A 15,904-nucleotide genomic window follows, 5' to 3' on the forward strand; every position below is an offset into this window, starting at 1 on the left:
TAGACAAAGAATTAGGGCAGGGGACAAAAGGTGTGCAGTTAAACAGTCCCAGTCACAGGTGTGGCCTACCTGGTCATCTCAGTCCTCGTTCTTTGAGGGTTCTGAAGAAGTTGTCCTCGCTTGAGGGGAGCAGTCTGGTTCTTAAGACATGATTGCTCCTGCTCCAGGGTGCAGCCTCATCAGCATAGGTAACTGTCCTCATTTGGTCTTTTGGCAGCACTGGGGTTTGAACTCAGGGCTTCATGCTTGTTAGGCAGGCACTCTTACCACTTGAGCCACTGCACTAACCCTAATTGTCCTCATTTGGAAGGGTGGTCTGTCCTGCAAGTTTCCGCTGTTCCTTAGGCTAGTTTCAGGCCCTTGTCATAAAGATCATTCCTGTCCTTTGATTCCAAGGTGGCTGTGGGAGAGAGTGGCTCAGAGCAAAGGACAACAGGTGCAAAATGGAGGCAGGGATGCCAAGCCTTTCTCCTGTGCTTAGTTAATTCGGAGTCTAAATAAGGAGTCAGTGCTTGTCAGCAGAAGCAGTTTAAACCCTCTTATTATCAGGAGTGAGAAATCCTCCTTCTGCCCCGTTGGAAGTCAGTGTGTCTGTCTGGGGCAGGTGTGGACACATGGCACCCTGGGTCCCCAGGCACGTGTGTTGCACATTTAATAGACATGGAAGAGTAGCTTTCCAATAAGATTTTGTTAAGCCGTGAATGGGTCCACCCGCTCTGAGAGGATCCTAACCTGCCCCCTCTTGGGTACTCGATTTAACGGAATACTATCCTCAACCGAGACTAAGTTCTTTATTTTAACAAATACTGCCCACTCACTTTTGTAGCGTGAACTGCCTGGGCTCATTTACCCCATGGGGGGGCCAAGCCTATGTCCTAAACCTTCGCCAGACGGGATATGAGCAGAATTTTTGCCTGAGCACTAGGTGAAAAGCTGTTGTCTAGTTAAATTATTTTTCTCTTTACAACAGAGATCGGGTGGGTCTTTTTTCCCACGTCCTAGAAATGTAAAAGATTCTCAGTCAAACAGAAGGGACTCTCACCATGGCCGAGTGCCTGGTGGAAGTGGACAAAGCCAGGTTGGAACGTGGGATGTACCAGTCAGCAGTCCTCTGCCCTCCCTGTTTGAATCTGTAAGGGGCTGTGATGGCTCTCAGCAGTGTGCAAGGCCACAGTGTGGCTCCAGGCGTCTACACAGCCAAGAGTAAGTTCTGGGGCATATGGCTCCTGCAGAATTCGTCTGTGAATTCTCATTTTCCTAGGCCCCGTTATTAGAAGGCAGAAGAGCTGCTGGGGTCAGGGAGGGAGAGCGAGGGTCCCCAGCCAAGTCCAGGGAAACTCCAATGGCAGTCTGGTTCTCCCCGTTGATACCTGGGGGAGGCTCCAGCTAGAGTTCACACTCTGCTCTTGGCTGACTCACGTGCAGCTCAGCGAGGTGATGCTGCCTCACACAGGTCAGAGCCTGGCACTTGTGGAGGTCTTTGAGAAGTCAAGATGGGGCTAGAGATAAATGACTGTCTGACACATGCAGTCTGTCACACGGAATCCTTCCCACACAGGGAAGAGGATGGTTACAGAGTGTCACCGAAAGTGGAGCCTCTTTAACAACTGAGGCTGGGATGATTGGATATTCAGGTGAAAAAGAATGAACTTTGATGCTTATTTCACCTCAGGTTCAAGAGTTAATCTGGATCAGATCATAGCACTAAAAACCTGTAAAATAAATGTAGGAAGTTCTTTGTAAGGTTGGGGAAGATAAAGTTTTCTTAAGCTATGAAAAGCTCAAACTGGCCTAGTCACCGGTGGCTGATGCCTGTAATCCTAGCTACCTGGGAGGCAGAGATCACGAGGATCACGGTTTGGAGCCAACCCTGGCAAATAGTTCACAAGACCCTAAAAAAAAAAACCCTTCACAAAAAAGGGCTGGTGGAGTGGCTCAAGGTGAAGGCCCTGAGTTCAAGCCCCAGTACTGCCAAAAAAAAAAAAAAAGCAAAGAAAAGAACCGCAAATACACAGAAACACCTGGGATGTGTGAGCCCAAGGGAAAGATGGAGTGAGGACACAGCAGGATGAGGCCAGCTGCAAGCCCAGCACAGAACTCAGGAGAAACCGCTCCAGCTGGCACTTTGAGCTTGGACCACCAGACTCATGAGCTGTGAGAAATACAGTCGTGTCATTGAAACCCCCCAGCCTGTGGTATTTCATTTTAGCAGCCTTAGCCAAGAGGAATGAAAACTTCTGTCTACACACGAAGATGTGTTCATTCTTCGAAGCTTTTTTTTTGTTTGTTATTAATAATGGCTAAAAATGGAAGCACTCCAAGTGTCCACCTGGCGAGTGACTCACTCAGCTACCATAGATCTACCCAGTGGAATAGGCCAATATGTGTAGGAAGTGGGTGAATTTCAAAAGCGTTGCACTCAACAAAAATAAGTCAGAAACAAAAGAGCACCTACCCCGTGAGAGTCAAGAAAAGTCAAATCTGATCCAAACAGCAGCGAGCTAGTCCATGTTCCCTGGGGGTGGAAGGGAAGACTAGGCGAGAAAGGCTTCAAGGGAACCCGTCAGGGAAGCGGAGTGTCCTAGATCTTGTGTGGTAGTGATTACACAAGTGAGCACGTTGGTCCAAACCCATCAGACCACACGCTGAAATACATTTTGCTGTAAGTTGTTCCTCACTAAAATTGGGTTTTATGTTGCGGTGCTGGGGATCGAACCCAGGACCCTGTGCACGATTCACAAGCACTCCTCTACTGAGCTGCAACCCCACCCTATGCTGGAGACTTTTTCAATAAATCTCTTAATACTGAAGAGCTTGGTGGCCCTGCCCAAGTGCGTCCAGGGCCCATGAGTGGGGGAAGGGCTGTGGGTGTGACCAGAGCTCCCTGTCATCACAGGAGGTTCGAGGAGGAGACCAGTGAGAACGAGGTGGCAGAGGAGGAGGAGGAAGGAAAGGTGGAGGAAGAGGAGGGGGAGGAGGATGTATTTGCTGACAGCACCTTACCAGACGTGGACGGGCACCCAGCGGTAAAGGTAGGGAGCCTGCGCTGGGGGAACAGTGGGCTAAGAGGACAGGTTCAGGGCCAAGTCTCATCTCCAGCACTGGGAACGGGCTCTCTCTTTTTTGTGTCTTGTTCTGTCTCTATTTTGGATTTTCGGGGCTGGGCTCTCAATGGACCAAGGCCCTTGGGATGGATGTGCTCAGAGTGAGGTCCAGGATTCACTTCCGTGGAGACCTCTGTGTTCTCTGCACCCATGGGCTGAAGCCTACAGCTAGGGCCCCGTGCACTTGAGCGGGACCTGGCCAAGGGGGCTGGGGCAGAAGCCAGCACCCCATCCTCCCCTTAAGAGCCAGCACATCAAGGGGATCTGCAGCTCCTCAGCTAGAGGGCGCCCTTTGCACACTCACGCAAACGGGCCATTCAGGCTAAGAAGGTCCCTGGGTTTAGTGGGATTTGTTTCTTTATTTAATGGGTGAGGAAACCTGATGGTCTTGTTTTAAAAGCAAGACTTGTTGGTTGCTCTGTAATTCCAAGAGGCCCCAGTAATTCTCAACCAGGACAGTTGAGACCATGGGTGTGGCTTTGTCACTGTACCTCTGTGTCTTGAGGATGGGAAGTCCAGGACACTGTGACTAGAGGTACCACTGCTGCTCAAGTGACCTAGTTAGGGGACTGACTGTCCTCAGGCCTGGGCACTCTCGGCCTGGTCACCTTCTGAGCAGAACAGGGCTGATTAACCCAACAGAAGCCTGGCTGTGCCTGCAGGCCAAGAGCAAGGTGACAGGACTGGAGTGTGACTGAGTAGACTCAGCATGGCTGCTGGTGGCCTCAAGGCTGTGACTTCTTTCTCAGGTGGATAAAGAGACCAACACGGACACAGTAGCCTTGTCCCCCACAGTGGTGCGGCCCAAGGACCGGCGAGTGGGCACCCCGTCGCCAGGGCCGTTTCTTCGAGGGAGCACCATTATCCGTTCCAAGACCTTCTCCCCGGGGCCCCAGAGCCAGTATGTGTGCCGGGTAAGTGAGCAAATGGTGGCTTCCTGCTGCCCTGGGACCTCGCCCGGCTCTGGGTGCGAGTCCCCAGCCCTCTCCGTTCCTCTGAGCCCACTTCATAGGATTGGGCTTGCTGATTGGTTGGTTGATGCAATTATTTAATGAAGGAAAATAACATGTCATGAAGTGAGCTGGTGACAGCGGTAGGGAGAGGATGAATTCGCTTTTTATTAAAAAATGTAAAAGTGCAAACATGCATACAGAAACCTGGAAGGTTACAGACCAACTGTCAGCTCTGTTTACTTCCGTTCAGTAATTGAATATTCTTCCCTTTACTTTCGTGTACACTTCTTTTTGAAACGTGATTATATCTAAAACAAAAATAAAAGGTACTAGAAGGAGTTATTAAATGCTAGGAGTCAGGAATCCAAGAAGCCACGCCAGGCACCCAACAGCCAAGGTCTGAAACCTGGAAGGCCCAGCCAAAACTAAAGGTAGAGAACTGTTCTTTTCTATTTTTGGCAGTACTGGGGTTTGAACTCAGGACCTCATGCGTGCCAAGCAGGTGCTCTACCACTTGAGCCACTCCACCACCTCTTTTTTTATGTGTTGGGTATTTCAAGGTATTTTTTTGTGTGTGGCACAGGCTGGCCTCGAACCATAATCCTCCTGATCTCTGCCTCCCTAATAGCTAGGATTACAAACTTGCATCTGGTTTCTTTTCTCTTCTTAAATGGTATTTTATCCAGCTGTTTCTTCTGCATTTGTTGTTCTCTGTGTAGTTATATTTAAGAGACTCTGCAAAGATTGAGTGGCAGGATAGCAAAATGATACTTGCAACTTTGAATTTGAATTGCTACAAAAGTGTAACAATATACCACAGAAAACACAACAGAAATCCAGTGCTCCAGCTGGGCATGGTGGTACATGCCTGTAATCTCAGCACACTGGAGGCTAAGGCAAGAGAATCAGGAGTTCCAGGCCAGGCTGTTCTATATAGCAAGACCCTGTTTTCCCCACCTCAAAAAAGAAAGAAAAAAGGGGAAAGTTCCTGACTAATTTCTTCCACCTGCGCCTCTGTCCTGTGAAGATGTATGGACCCCTCTGTGCTCGGTAGCCTTCGGCATCTCTTCCCTCCAGGCCAGTCCAATGGAGGGTGGGCAGGGTGCAAAACGCCCACCTGCCTGGTCTAGGATTAGCTCCAGGTTGTGTGGGGACTTTGTCCCTTTGCTCTGTGTGCTGGGGAGGGAGCCTTGCACATGGGAGGCAGGCCCTCTTCCACTGAACTCCATCTCCAGCCCTGTTTGTTTTTTAATTGAACCTGTTGCTGACATCTTCAACTTAGGAAAGAAAATTCAAAATACAATCCAAAACAAAGAAGTTGGGCATACATTTCCAGTTCCCTTTGAAAAAGTGAAAAGCAACCCTCTGGGACTGTCCCCCCAGTCCCCTGCATGGCGGCAGTTGGCTGGAGTTGACAGCCAGCAGCTGCCCCCGGACGATGGGACCTGACCCTCTGCCTATTCCAGGGGCTGACCTGCTGTAGAGACCCCAGTGGAGTTCCCAAGCCCTGTGACTTCTGTGCCTTCACTCCTCTTCCCTGCTATCAGCTCTTCTGTCCTTACCTGTGACAGTACACTTTCCCTCAGTCTACTGAGTCCTGGCCCTCCCACATCTAAGGGGCCATGCTGGTTGCTGGGGCTATAGAACCAGCCACGGCTCCCACCCTTCCATGCACATGATACCCATAACTGACGTGCATACCTTCCTTACCTGAGTTCTGGGCTCTGAGGATGTGCCGCTCCTCAGCATACAGACCCCTCGAACAGTAAGTGGAAGCCTAAACAGGACCTGCCTTCTAGAAGGTTGAGTAGAGAAGTTATTTTTTTGGGTGGGGGGAGATGGGTAGCAGGGTTTGAACTCAGGACCTCGTGCTTGCCAGGGAGGTGAGCTAGCACTTGAGCCACGCCCCCAGCCCTTATACTTTATCTTTCAAATAGTGTCTCCAACTTATGCCTGGCCAGCCTGGACCACCATCCTTTTGTTTACACTTCCTGCATAGCTGGGATGACAGGTGCACACCACCACACCCACTTTCTTATTGGTTGAGATGGGGTCTCAAAAACTCATTTACCCAGGCTGGCTGAAACCACCATCCTCCCAGTCTCTGCTTCCTGCCGGGATGACAGACGTGTACCACACACCCAGCAAGAAATTAATTTCTTTTTTTTTTCTTATTGTTTTATTATCCATATGTGCATACAGTGCTTGGGCCATTTCTCCCAAGAAATTAATTTCTTTATCACATGGAAACTTCACTAGTTTACTGGTTACGTATCAAATCAGCCCTAATTGATACGTAACCAGTAAACCTTCCCAGCATTCCTTCCTGGCAGTGACGGCGACCCCTTCCTTCTGGGCAAGTCTCAAGTGAATTATTGAGCTCCCAAAGGATAACAGATCACATCCTTCGCTTTTTGCCAGTTTACCACAGTCATGAATGTGCACCAAAAGTCAAATAGAGGAGTGTCACTTCTCAGAAAGGTCACACAGAAGAAATCAGTGTTGACTGATTGATTAGCAGCACTGGGATTTGAACTCAGGGATTTAGGCTTGCTAGGCAGGAGCTCTTCCAGGAGAGCCATGCCGCCAGCCCTTCTGCGCTGGCTCTTTTGGAAATAGAACCTCGCTTTTTTGCCCAGGCCAGCCTGAATCACAATCCTCCTACTTAAGCTTCCAGCCATCGCTAGGAGGACAGACGAGCATCATTGCACCCAGCTACTGGTTGACATGGGGTCTCACTCCCTCTGGCCTCACCAAATCTTCTTGATCTTGGTAGAGCAATCTTCTTGATCCCAAGTAGCTAGGATTACAGGTGTGAGCCTCCAGTGCCCAGTCTCATGCAGAATCTTACCGAAGGCTACAAGAAGCACCAAACAGTTCAACATCCCGAATATTTTCGTGTCATTTCCCCTACTCTTGACGGCATGCCGTCTGTCTTCCAAGGTACAACAGGTAACAGCTTAACTCCCTGTTTTGCACTCACAAAATGCATATTACTGAATTCCCGGCAGGGCATGTCAGGGCTGCCCTGTGCCCAGCCTTCCCCCACCCCTCAGCCAGCTGTTTTCCAGTCTGTGACTTGATACCACTCCACCTCCTGCTGCCCAGCCATGTGCTGGTCAGGGTCCCTAATCATAAGCCACAGAAAGAGACTGTGAGCAGTATATCCAGGAAAGGTACTTTCACAGAGAAAATTAAGTAGTGCATGTATTTATTGTGAGCTTGCAGGATCAGCATGAAAAATCACGGCTGGAATTAAGCAGGCCAGACCACAACCACATGCAGACCACGGAGCTAATCAGATGAGGATGCCACCGGGGCTGTTGCCAGTCCCACCACAGCGTTCAGTCCTCTGCACTTTTTGCTTGCTACAGTTCCATTTACCTGTGATCAGCTAATCTGAAAGTATTAACTAGTTCCAGAAAAAAAAAATCAACTCACAGGTTTTACTTATTTATTTTTGATGGGACTGGGGTTTGAACCAAGGGCTTTGCACTTGCAAAGCAGGTACTCTTATGGCTTGAGCCACACCTCCAGTGCATTTTGCACTAGTTATTTTGGACCTGGGGGTCTCACAAACTATTTTCCCAGGCTGGCCTTGAACCACAATCCCCATGATCTCAGCCTCTGTGTAGATAGGATTACAGGTGCTGCAAGCCAGTGGCACCCAGCTAACTCATAAGTTTTAAATTGCATGTCACTGTGAGTAGCGTGATGAACTTTCAAGCTGTCTCCCTCAGAACTTGAACCATACCACACCTGTGTCCACCGTATCCACACTGCAGATGCTACCCTCCCATTAGTCACTTGGTGGCCACCTCTATTATCAGGAACACTGTCATGATACTGCAGTGATCAGTAACCCTTATTTGACCTAATGGTCCCCAAAGCCATTAGTGTGGATGGCAATTCAGACATGCTGAGGAGAAGCTGTGAAGTGCTCCTGTCCTAAAATGGAAAGGTGAAAGTTCTCGACTTAATAAGCAAACATAGACTGTGGTTGCTAAGATCTTTAGTAAGTTGTTCTTGTTGAGCTCTTACCGTGCCTAACTTATAAATCAAACTTTATCCTAGGTGCATATGTATAAGGAACACATAGTTTCATGGGGCTTTCTGAGGTTTCAGGCATCCCCTGGAGTCAGGCAGTGTATCTTCCATGTTTAAGGAGGGACTGCTGTTCTGACTCCTCCACCTGGTCCTGCCACCACTGGCCCCAGGACCTGTGAAAGCTGCTCTGTCACCACTACTCACCACTAATGACTCCCTCCCGAGATACAGACAAACATGAAAGGATTATGGCATAATAGAGAGTTGGCTGGTCAGTCCCAGAGGCACAGTGACAGAGAAGTGAGTCCAGCAGGCAGTTGCATGCAATTGCCAGTCTAGTCCTGTGCCTGCCTCCAGGTGCAAGGGGGCCGTGCAAGCAGGACTGGGGCCTCTCAGCTTCCCTGGCGAGAGATGGGCTTCGCTTCCCACTGGAGTTTTTCCCCTTCTTGTAGGGCAGGTTTCAAATGCTAGTGGACAAGACTTCATCCTCTCCCGCCCTGCAAAAAATAAATCATTTTCTTGTTATTTGACTTACCTCTAACCCTAACCCACAAGGCCCCTGTGTTTGCACTCTTCAAAGATGCACAGTGACATCAGAGAGCCACAGTGAACCTTCCAGTACACAGATACCAGGTGCAAAGTAAGAGCCTGCTCCTCGGCTTGCAGCCTTTGTGTCCCTCAGAGCCCCTCCTGCCAGGCTCCCGCTGGCTCCTTCCAGTAGCCCATTTCACCCCTCTGCACACACTGTCCTCTGCTGGGTGACTCCCTTCTCTGCTTTTCAGTATGGCCTGTGTCCTGTAGTTCATTTCCCCAGCTTGGGACCCCTGCTGACCTTTGAAGTCCCTGAAGACAGGGACAGTGAGTTACCCTTCCTAAGCCCTCCACAGTCCCCAGTACTCAACAGCAGTGCTGAGCCATTTGTCATGTGACCCTCTTTGACCAAATGGACCCAGCCTTCCCAAATTTTCTCCCCTGAACAAGCTCCACTTCAGTGTCCCTAGATGCTAACATATCTTGAAATAGGAAAAGGTAAAGCTGAAGAAATAAAGGTAGCTTTCAGCACTCTTTTATACCCCTATCTTTAGCACATAGACCACAATGACTTCTTAGCCAGGCACCTGTGCCTCATGCCTATAATCCAGGAAAGCCAGCCCCAACAAGTAGTTCTCAAGAGCCTATCTTGAAAAAGCCCATCACAAAAAAGAGTTGGTGGAGTGGCTCAAGGTGTAAGCCCTGAGTTCAAACCCCAGTGCCACCAAAATAAAAATAATAAACCATGACCTGTGAAAGTGCTGTCATCTCCTTGGGTCACCGCCAGAGAGTCTGGGGACTGCACCATATGGCATGCGTTAGGTACCCATCCACACAGCTGTCATTCATGCCACTGTCTATGACCCTGTTTCTGGTCTGCTTGAGCCTCTGCTGCGTACAGGAGTACTTCACTCCTTCTGTCCCCAAGTCACTGTGTTCATCAGCTTCCAGGACTGTTAATGTCATTATCAGTAATAATGATTAATAACCACAGAAATGACAACGCTAATAACTTCTGAGGAGAGACCGCTGCAGGGATGGGCAGCTGCCAGGTGGACAGGCAAAGTGGCATGGGCCCTGTCAACCTCGCCGACTTTGGAGAATTGCTTGAGAAAGGTGTTCCCATGCTCCCTTGCCTCCCCGGATGGCATAGCCCCGGCATTTCTCCTGCTCTGTGGAGGCTGGGCCCCTCCTCAGTAGAAAAGCATCCATTGTTGTCAGGATGTAGCTCAATGATGGAGCTCTTGTCTGGTATGTGCAAAACTTACAAACCAGAAAAAAAGTGAAGAAAAAAAAAAAAGAGAGGCAAGCATCCCATGTTGACCATCGGCTGATTTCCGTTCATGGAGGAGATGTGCGTCCTCTGGGAGAATAAGGATAACTCCCCAGAAGGGATTCGGGTGTGGGAGAGTCGGCACGAGCTCGGCCCTTACAAAGCTGTCTGCCCCATCCTCTCCGGGGATATGGTCCCTCCCCTCCTCCCCGCCCTCATTTGTTTTTTTGCTAGTACTGGGGATTGAACCCAGGGCTTGGGGTTTGGTACATGGTGTGTATGGTATGGCAGCTGGCAGTCTTGCCAGTGGTTCTGGTTGGATTTTTTTGTGGGTGTTTGTTTGTTTGCTTGCTTTGCACTTCTGGGGTTTGAACTCAGGCCCTTACGCTTGCCAGGCTAGCGCTCTGCTGCTTGAACCATGCCTCCAGCCCTTTATGCTTTCGTTATTTTTCAAATAGGGTCTCACTTTTATGCCGAAGCTGGCCTGGACCGGACCTTCTATTTATGCCCCCTGCGCAGCTGGGATGACAGACTCATGCCACCAAGCTCAGCTCTTTATTGGTTGAAGTGAGGCCTTGCAGATTTTTTTGCCTATGCTGTCCTTGAACTTCGATCCTCCCGATTAGCTAGGATTACAGGCGTGAGCCACAATGACCGGCTTAATAGCTCTTTTTGAACTGGTAAAGGTGGACTCTGTGGGTGTGAGGGGAGAGTCCATACAAACAGCTCTTTGTGTGTAGGCCAAGGAGACAGTGTCTCCTTCTGTGACGCTGCTGTTGTCAGCCCTGCTGGGAGGCTCATCAGCTCGTCAACCTCGGGCAAACTCAGTGACTCCTGAGCCTCTGTGTCCTCATTTGTAAAACAGGGAGAATCCTGTCCCATGGAGTTGTTGGCACTTGGCAATTGGCAGGAGGCAGTGACACCCCATCTCATTAAGCTTCAGGCAGAGACTAGAGCAGCGGACATCACCCATAGTATGTGCTCAGTAAATGTCCAAACACAAAAGCAAACAGTCAGGATGAAGCCTGGAACAGGACAGTCTGGATGTTTGCAGAAGGAGATGGAGGACCAGGCTGAGAAGGAAGGAGACCCCCTTCCTGAACCAGCACACATTCCAGGGTACATTCTTACCCTGCCTGACTTCCCTTGGCTTTTCTCTTGCAGCTGAACCGGAGTGACAGTGACAGCTCCACTCTGTCCAAAAAGCCACCTTTTGTTCGAAACTCCCTGGAGCGACGCAGTGTCCGGATGAAGCGGGTAAGAGTCACCTCGAAGCTATCTGTGTACCTGTTCCTCCTCAGCTTCTGGAAGGCCTGTGCCCAAGCACATGTACCCTGATGTCTGGCCATTCCTCCTCCGCCTCTGGTATGAGGGGAGTTGCTCCTGCAGGCTGATGGTATCTATGAAGAGAATTTCGTGGACTCTGCAGTCCGTGTAGACATAGAGCAGTGCCCAAAGGGCAAATTGAACCTTACCATGGTGACACACAGGTGAGGTCAGGAGTGTACTCACGTGGTCATGTCCTCCCAGGTGGAAAATCAGTGTCAGGAGGGATTGTCCAGCCCACGATGTCCTGGTCAGCAGTCAGGATATGAGCTGGTGGGAGCCTGCCCAACACGTGTGGGAAGCAGGTGGGCTTCTGTGTGAGCCATTAGAGACACAAGGAAGAGGCCACAGGCCATCCTGTAAGAGGTAGCACCTTTCCTAGTGGGCCTGGGCTGACGGATTGGGGTGGGGTGGCCCCGAGCCATGGAGCAGCCCCATTTTAGGATTGAGACCAGTCAAGGCTGTAGGAGGTGCAGAGAGAGCATGCCACTTTGAACTTTGAACGTGGCTATTAACTCATTCTGTCTGGTGCATTTGGAGAACCAGAAAAAAGCAGGAATCAGGATATCAGAAAGAGACAGGAGAGGCAGCACAAGGGGGCAGCTGTCGCCTCTGCTGCAGGCCTGCCCTCTGACAGCCGTCAGGGCTGGTCCTCAACTGGGGTCAGCACTTATACTCTTGCCTGGCTTGTGCGAGACCCCAGGTTAGACCTCAACTCTTCCAAAAAAACAACCCAAAAGCAGCTGGTCCTCTGCCTCATGCCACCCCTCTCTCTGCCCCTGCAGGTCTGCAGAGGACCCCAGAGAGAGCAGGAGAGAAAAGCATTGCACAAGGGGGCACACAGGGAAGGGAGAACATGCTGGCTGAGGGGACATAAGTGTCCACTCTGGGCCCCTGTGCCGTTTGCTGCAGGTGACTGTATTGCTTGGTGTTTTCTGGAACCCCGAGAGGCACCTGTAGCTGGTTGGCAGTGCACATTTCAAGGCCATGCCCCCACACAGTGTGAATCAGGCGGCTCGGGCCAGTGTACAGTTTAAGCCCTTAGACCTCCTCCTAGCCGGGGGCCGACTCTCGGGGGAGCGCGCTGTGATGGGGATCTGAAGGCACATTTCCCTTGGCCCTGGAGAGCAGGAGAGGCAGAGGCTGGGCAGGCCCTTGCTCTTGCTTCCCCTGGTGGCCGGAGCTGGGCCTCTGCCTCAGCCGCCCACGTGAGCACCTAAGTCTGGCTGATGGGAAGAGCAAGGCGCTGCAGCCTGCGACCTCTCAGCTGGGCCACTTAGCACAGGCCAAAGCTCCCCCTGGAAGGACACTCTAGAACTTCTGCCTTGAGGTATTATTTTATGTCCCTCGAATTAGCACATCAGCCTTACAGAGTGAGGGTTAGGGACATTTCTTAGGCCTTACACCCCTGCTTTGCTCACTGTATTTGTTCTGTAAGGCACAACGATGTACCACAAACTTAGCAGCTTAAAATGGTTCATAACCTCGGCTTCTGCAGGTCAGGAGTGGGCACAGGGGAGCCGAGTCCTCTGCTCAGTGTCTCTGTAGGCTGAGGTCTCGGCATTGAGTGGACGCATCCTCATCTGGAGGTTTGACTGGAGGAGGAGGAAGAATTCATTTCCTTATGCTTCTGCTACCTACAAGCCTCTCTCAGCTCCTAGAGGTCATGCTTAGGTCCTTGTCATGTGACCCTCTCTATCCCAGGTATTGCTTCTTCAAGGCCAGCAACGTAACCCAGCCAGGAAGAGCCCAGTCCATCTGTCGCTTAAGGGCTCTTCTGATTGGGCCAGGCCCACCAAGGACACTCCTTTTGATTAACTCAAAGTCAACTTAAGTAACCTAGTCACAGGAGCAATATCCCTCCAAGCTCACAGGTCCCATCTGCACGAAAGGGAAGGACAGGCAATTATACAGGGCGTGTGTATGAGGGGTGGATTCTTACCAGTCACCTTAGAAATCTGTCTCTAGTTATTTTGTAATCATTAATGGGTTTTGATACAAGGAGCGTCAACGATTACATTACTCAGGATCTTTTACGTACAGGTAACATGAGAACCCGACTCTAATTCAGCTTAAAAATGAAAAGGAATTTATTGACCCGTGTGATGGAGAACTCCGGCTAACTGTTGGCCAGACTCCCATCACTGGGACAAAGAACTTCAGAGGAAGAAGGCTGGGTTTTGACTCATGGGTGCAGAGGTCTCCATCATGGTCACTTGGCCCTATGGCTTTGGGTACATCCTGGCAGGAGTGTGGGGTGAAGGCTGCTCGCCTCATAGTGACGGAAGCAAGAGAGACACAGGAAGAGGCCTGGGTCCCAGTAATATCCACTTCAAGGTCACACCCCTAATGACCTAACTTCCTTCCACATAGCCCCACCTCCTAGAGGTCCCACAGCCTCCCAGAAGGGCCACAGACTAGTGACCAGGCCGTTAACACACGGGCCTTTGGGGACATTGAAGATCCAAACATAACTCTTTGGATCAGTGGCAGAGCACTTGCCTAGCATGCACATGACCCTGAGTTCAAGCCCCAGCGCTTCCAAGAAAAGAAAGGGCTGGCAGAGTGACTGAAGTGGTAGAACACCTACCTAGAAAGCATGAGGCCCTGAGTTCAAACCCAAGTACCACCACCACCAAAAAAAAGGAAACCTTATGCTCACTTCAGCAGCATATAACCTAAAACTGAAATGATTACAGAAGAGATTAGTATGGTCCCTGTACAAGGATGACATGCAAATCTGTGAAGACTACTATGTTAGGGAGGGAGGGAGAGAGGGGGGGAGGAAAGAAAAAGGCTGTGAAAATAGCCTGAGGCATGGCTTGGCCCAGGCTGAAGCAGTGTCATCAGGCTTCATCCCCCTCCTTGGGCCCTACTCCTGCCACAGAGCTTGACTCTTAAGCGGGGTCCCCTGTGATGGTGAAAGCTGACCATGGACGGCTCCAGGTTTGCATCTTGCTGCCCAGCAGTCTCTGGTGAGAGACATCGCTGTCTTTCCAAGTGAGTGAGCACATGCCAAAGTTGAAGGCGATTGGCTGGGCTGCAGATAACATATGTGCTGATTGGCAGAAGCAGGTCATGTGCCTGTGGCCCACAAGCCAGGTGGACTGCCTGGTGGAGTGGATCCTCCAGGGAAGGTGAATATTGGACAAGCAGGAGTGACAGGTGGCCTTCCCAGGCCTACTGAGTCAAAAAGAAAGGACTTCTGCTGTCACAGGGAGAAGCTTAAGAACTCCAGGACTGCCAGACTCTGGTGGCTCATACCTGTAATCCTAGCTACTCAGGAGGCAGAAATCAAGGGTGGGGATGTGGTAGGGTGCCTGTCTATCAAGGAAGCAGAGATCAGGAGCAAATAGTACATGAGACCCTAACTCAAAAAAAAAGCCATCGCAGTGGCTCAAGCGGTAAGAGCAGCTGCCTAGCAAGGGTGAGGCCCTGAGTTCAGTCACCAGTGCTGCAAAAAAAATTCCAGGACAGGGTCATGGCTGGCACCTGTTATGGAGAGGCCTTTACTCCTCAGAAAGAGAGCTCACCGCCACCTGCCTGCAACCTCAGCTTTCCCACTCCTACTCCATGTGACTTAAATCAAGCCTCGGGTGTGTGGGGAACAGTTGGGTTGTCTTAGGGTCGTCGTGCAAATGAAATGGCGTGACCACAGTGAAGGACTTCGCTTAGCCCTGTGCCGGGGATGCAGCTGATGCCGAGTGAACCGGGGCTGTGTAAGTGGAGCCCTGTTCAGAAGGAGCGGGTGTCTGCTGATAATCCGAGGGTCTTTGGGGCCAGGAACGGGGGCCCAACAGTGTGGACTCCCTGCATGCAGCCCCTCTTCTAACCATGGGAGCCGTGTCCCCCCTTCCCCCCTGCAGCCTTCATCTGTCAAATCCCTGCACTCAGAGCGCCTGATCCGCACCTCACTGGACCTTGAACTAGACCTGCAGGCAACGAGGACCTGGCACAGCCAGCTGACCCAGGAGATCTCGGTACTGAAGGAGCTGAAGGAGCAGCTGGAACAGGCCAGGAAGCAGGGCGAGCAGGAGCTGCCAGCGAGGCTGCGGGAGGACGAGCGCTTCCGTCTGCTGCTGAGGATGCTGGAGTGGAGGGTGAGTGTGGCGGGAAGAGCTGAGCCACCATCGGGTCCTGGGGTCCCATCCGGGGCCCTCCTGCCCCTCAGCACAGGGCCCCAGGAAGCCAGTGCATATGAGTCACACGGCAAGTCACCACAAAGTGCTACCCACTCACTGTGAGCCTTGTTCACGCACGGGTGGGCATGTAACCGAGGACATTTGCCCAGCCCCACAGAGCAGCCGTCACCTAAGGACAGGGCCGGGTGCTCCCATGATGCCCTGCAGTATTGCCGCTGGCATCTCTGACTTGCCGAGTTGAAGCAAGCATGCAATTTCTGGGTTGACCATGGACAGATGTAACCCGAAGGAAGAAGCAGCCCACGAAGAGTCTGACCTGAGTAGGGCTTTCATAGGTTTGGTCACAGGAAATCCTCCTAGGATGAGGCCTTCCAAAAGTGGGGCGAACTACCCCTCAGGATATGCAGGCGGCTTGAGGAGTGGCTTACACAACAGCAGCTTAGGGTCCCAGAGTCCTGGGATTCATCTTACCTCCTGCCACCAGATGGTGGGTGCAGTCTCACATGCATGCAAATCAGGAAGGTTCTA

General features: G+C 51.1%; 1 protein-coding gene and 1 non-coding gene across 2 annotated transcripts in view; both read left to right on the top strand.

Moving 5' to 3' along the window:
* The window catches only part of Wwc1 (WW and C2 domain containing 1), a 137,963-nt gene that overhangs the window by 117,558 nt on the left and 4,501 nt on the right, over positions 1 to 15,904 (top strand). The window contains exons 18-21 of the mRNA XM_074057742.1: positions 2,897 to 3,032; positions 3,854 to 4,018; positions 11,073 to 11,165; positions 15,101 to 15,334. Coding sequence (XP_073913843.1) covers positions 2,897 to 3,032; positions 3,854 to 4,018; positions 11,073 to 11,165; positions 15,101 to 15,334 — 628 coding nt within the window. The remainder of the gene's footprint in view (positions 1 to 2,896; positions 3,033 to 3,853; positions 4,019 to 11,072; positions 11,166 to 15,100; positions 15,335 to 15,904) is intronic.
* LOC141418300 (U6 spliceosomal RNA) lies at positions 13,889 to 13,996 on the top strand. The gene has a single exon (XR_012442981.1). It is a non-coding gene; the product is annotated as a U6 spliceosomal RNA (small nuclear RNA).

This window comes from Castor canadensis, chromosome 16 (genome assembly GCF_047511655.1).
Source record: "Castor canadensis chromosome 16, mCasCan1.hap1v2, whole genome shotgun sequence".
Taxonomy (NCBI): Eukaryota; Metazoa; Chordata; class Mammalia; order Rodentia; family Castoridae; genus Castor; species Castor canadensis.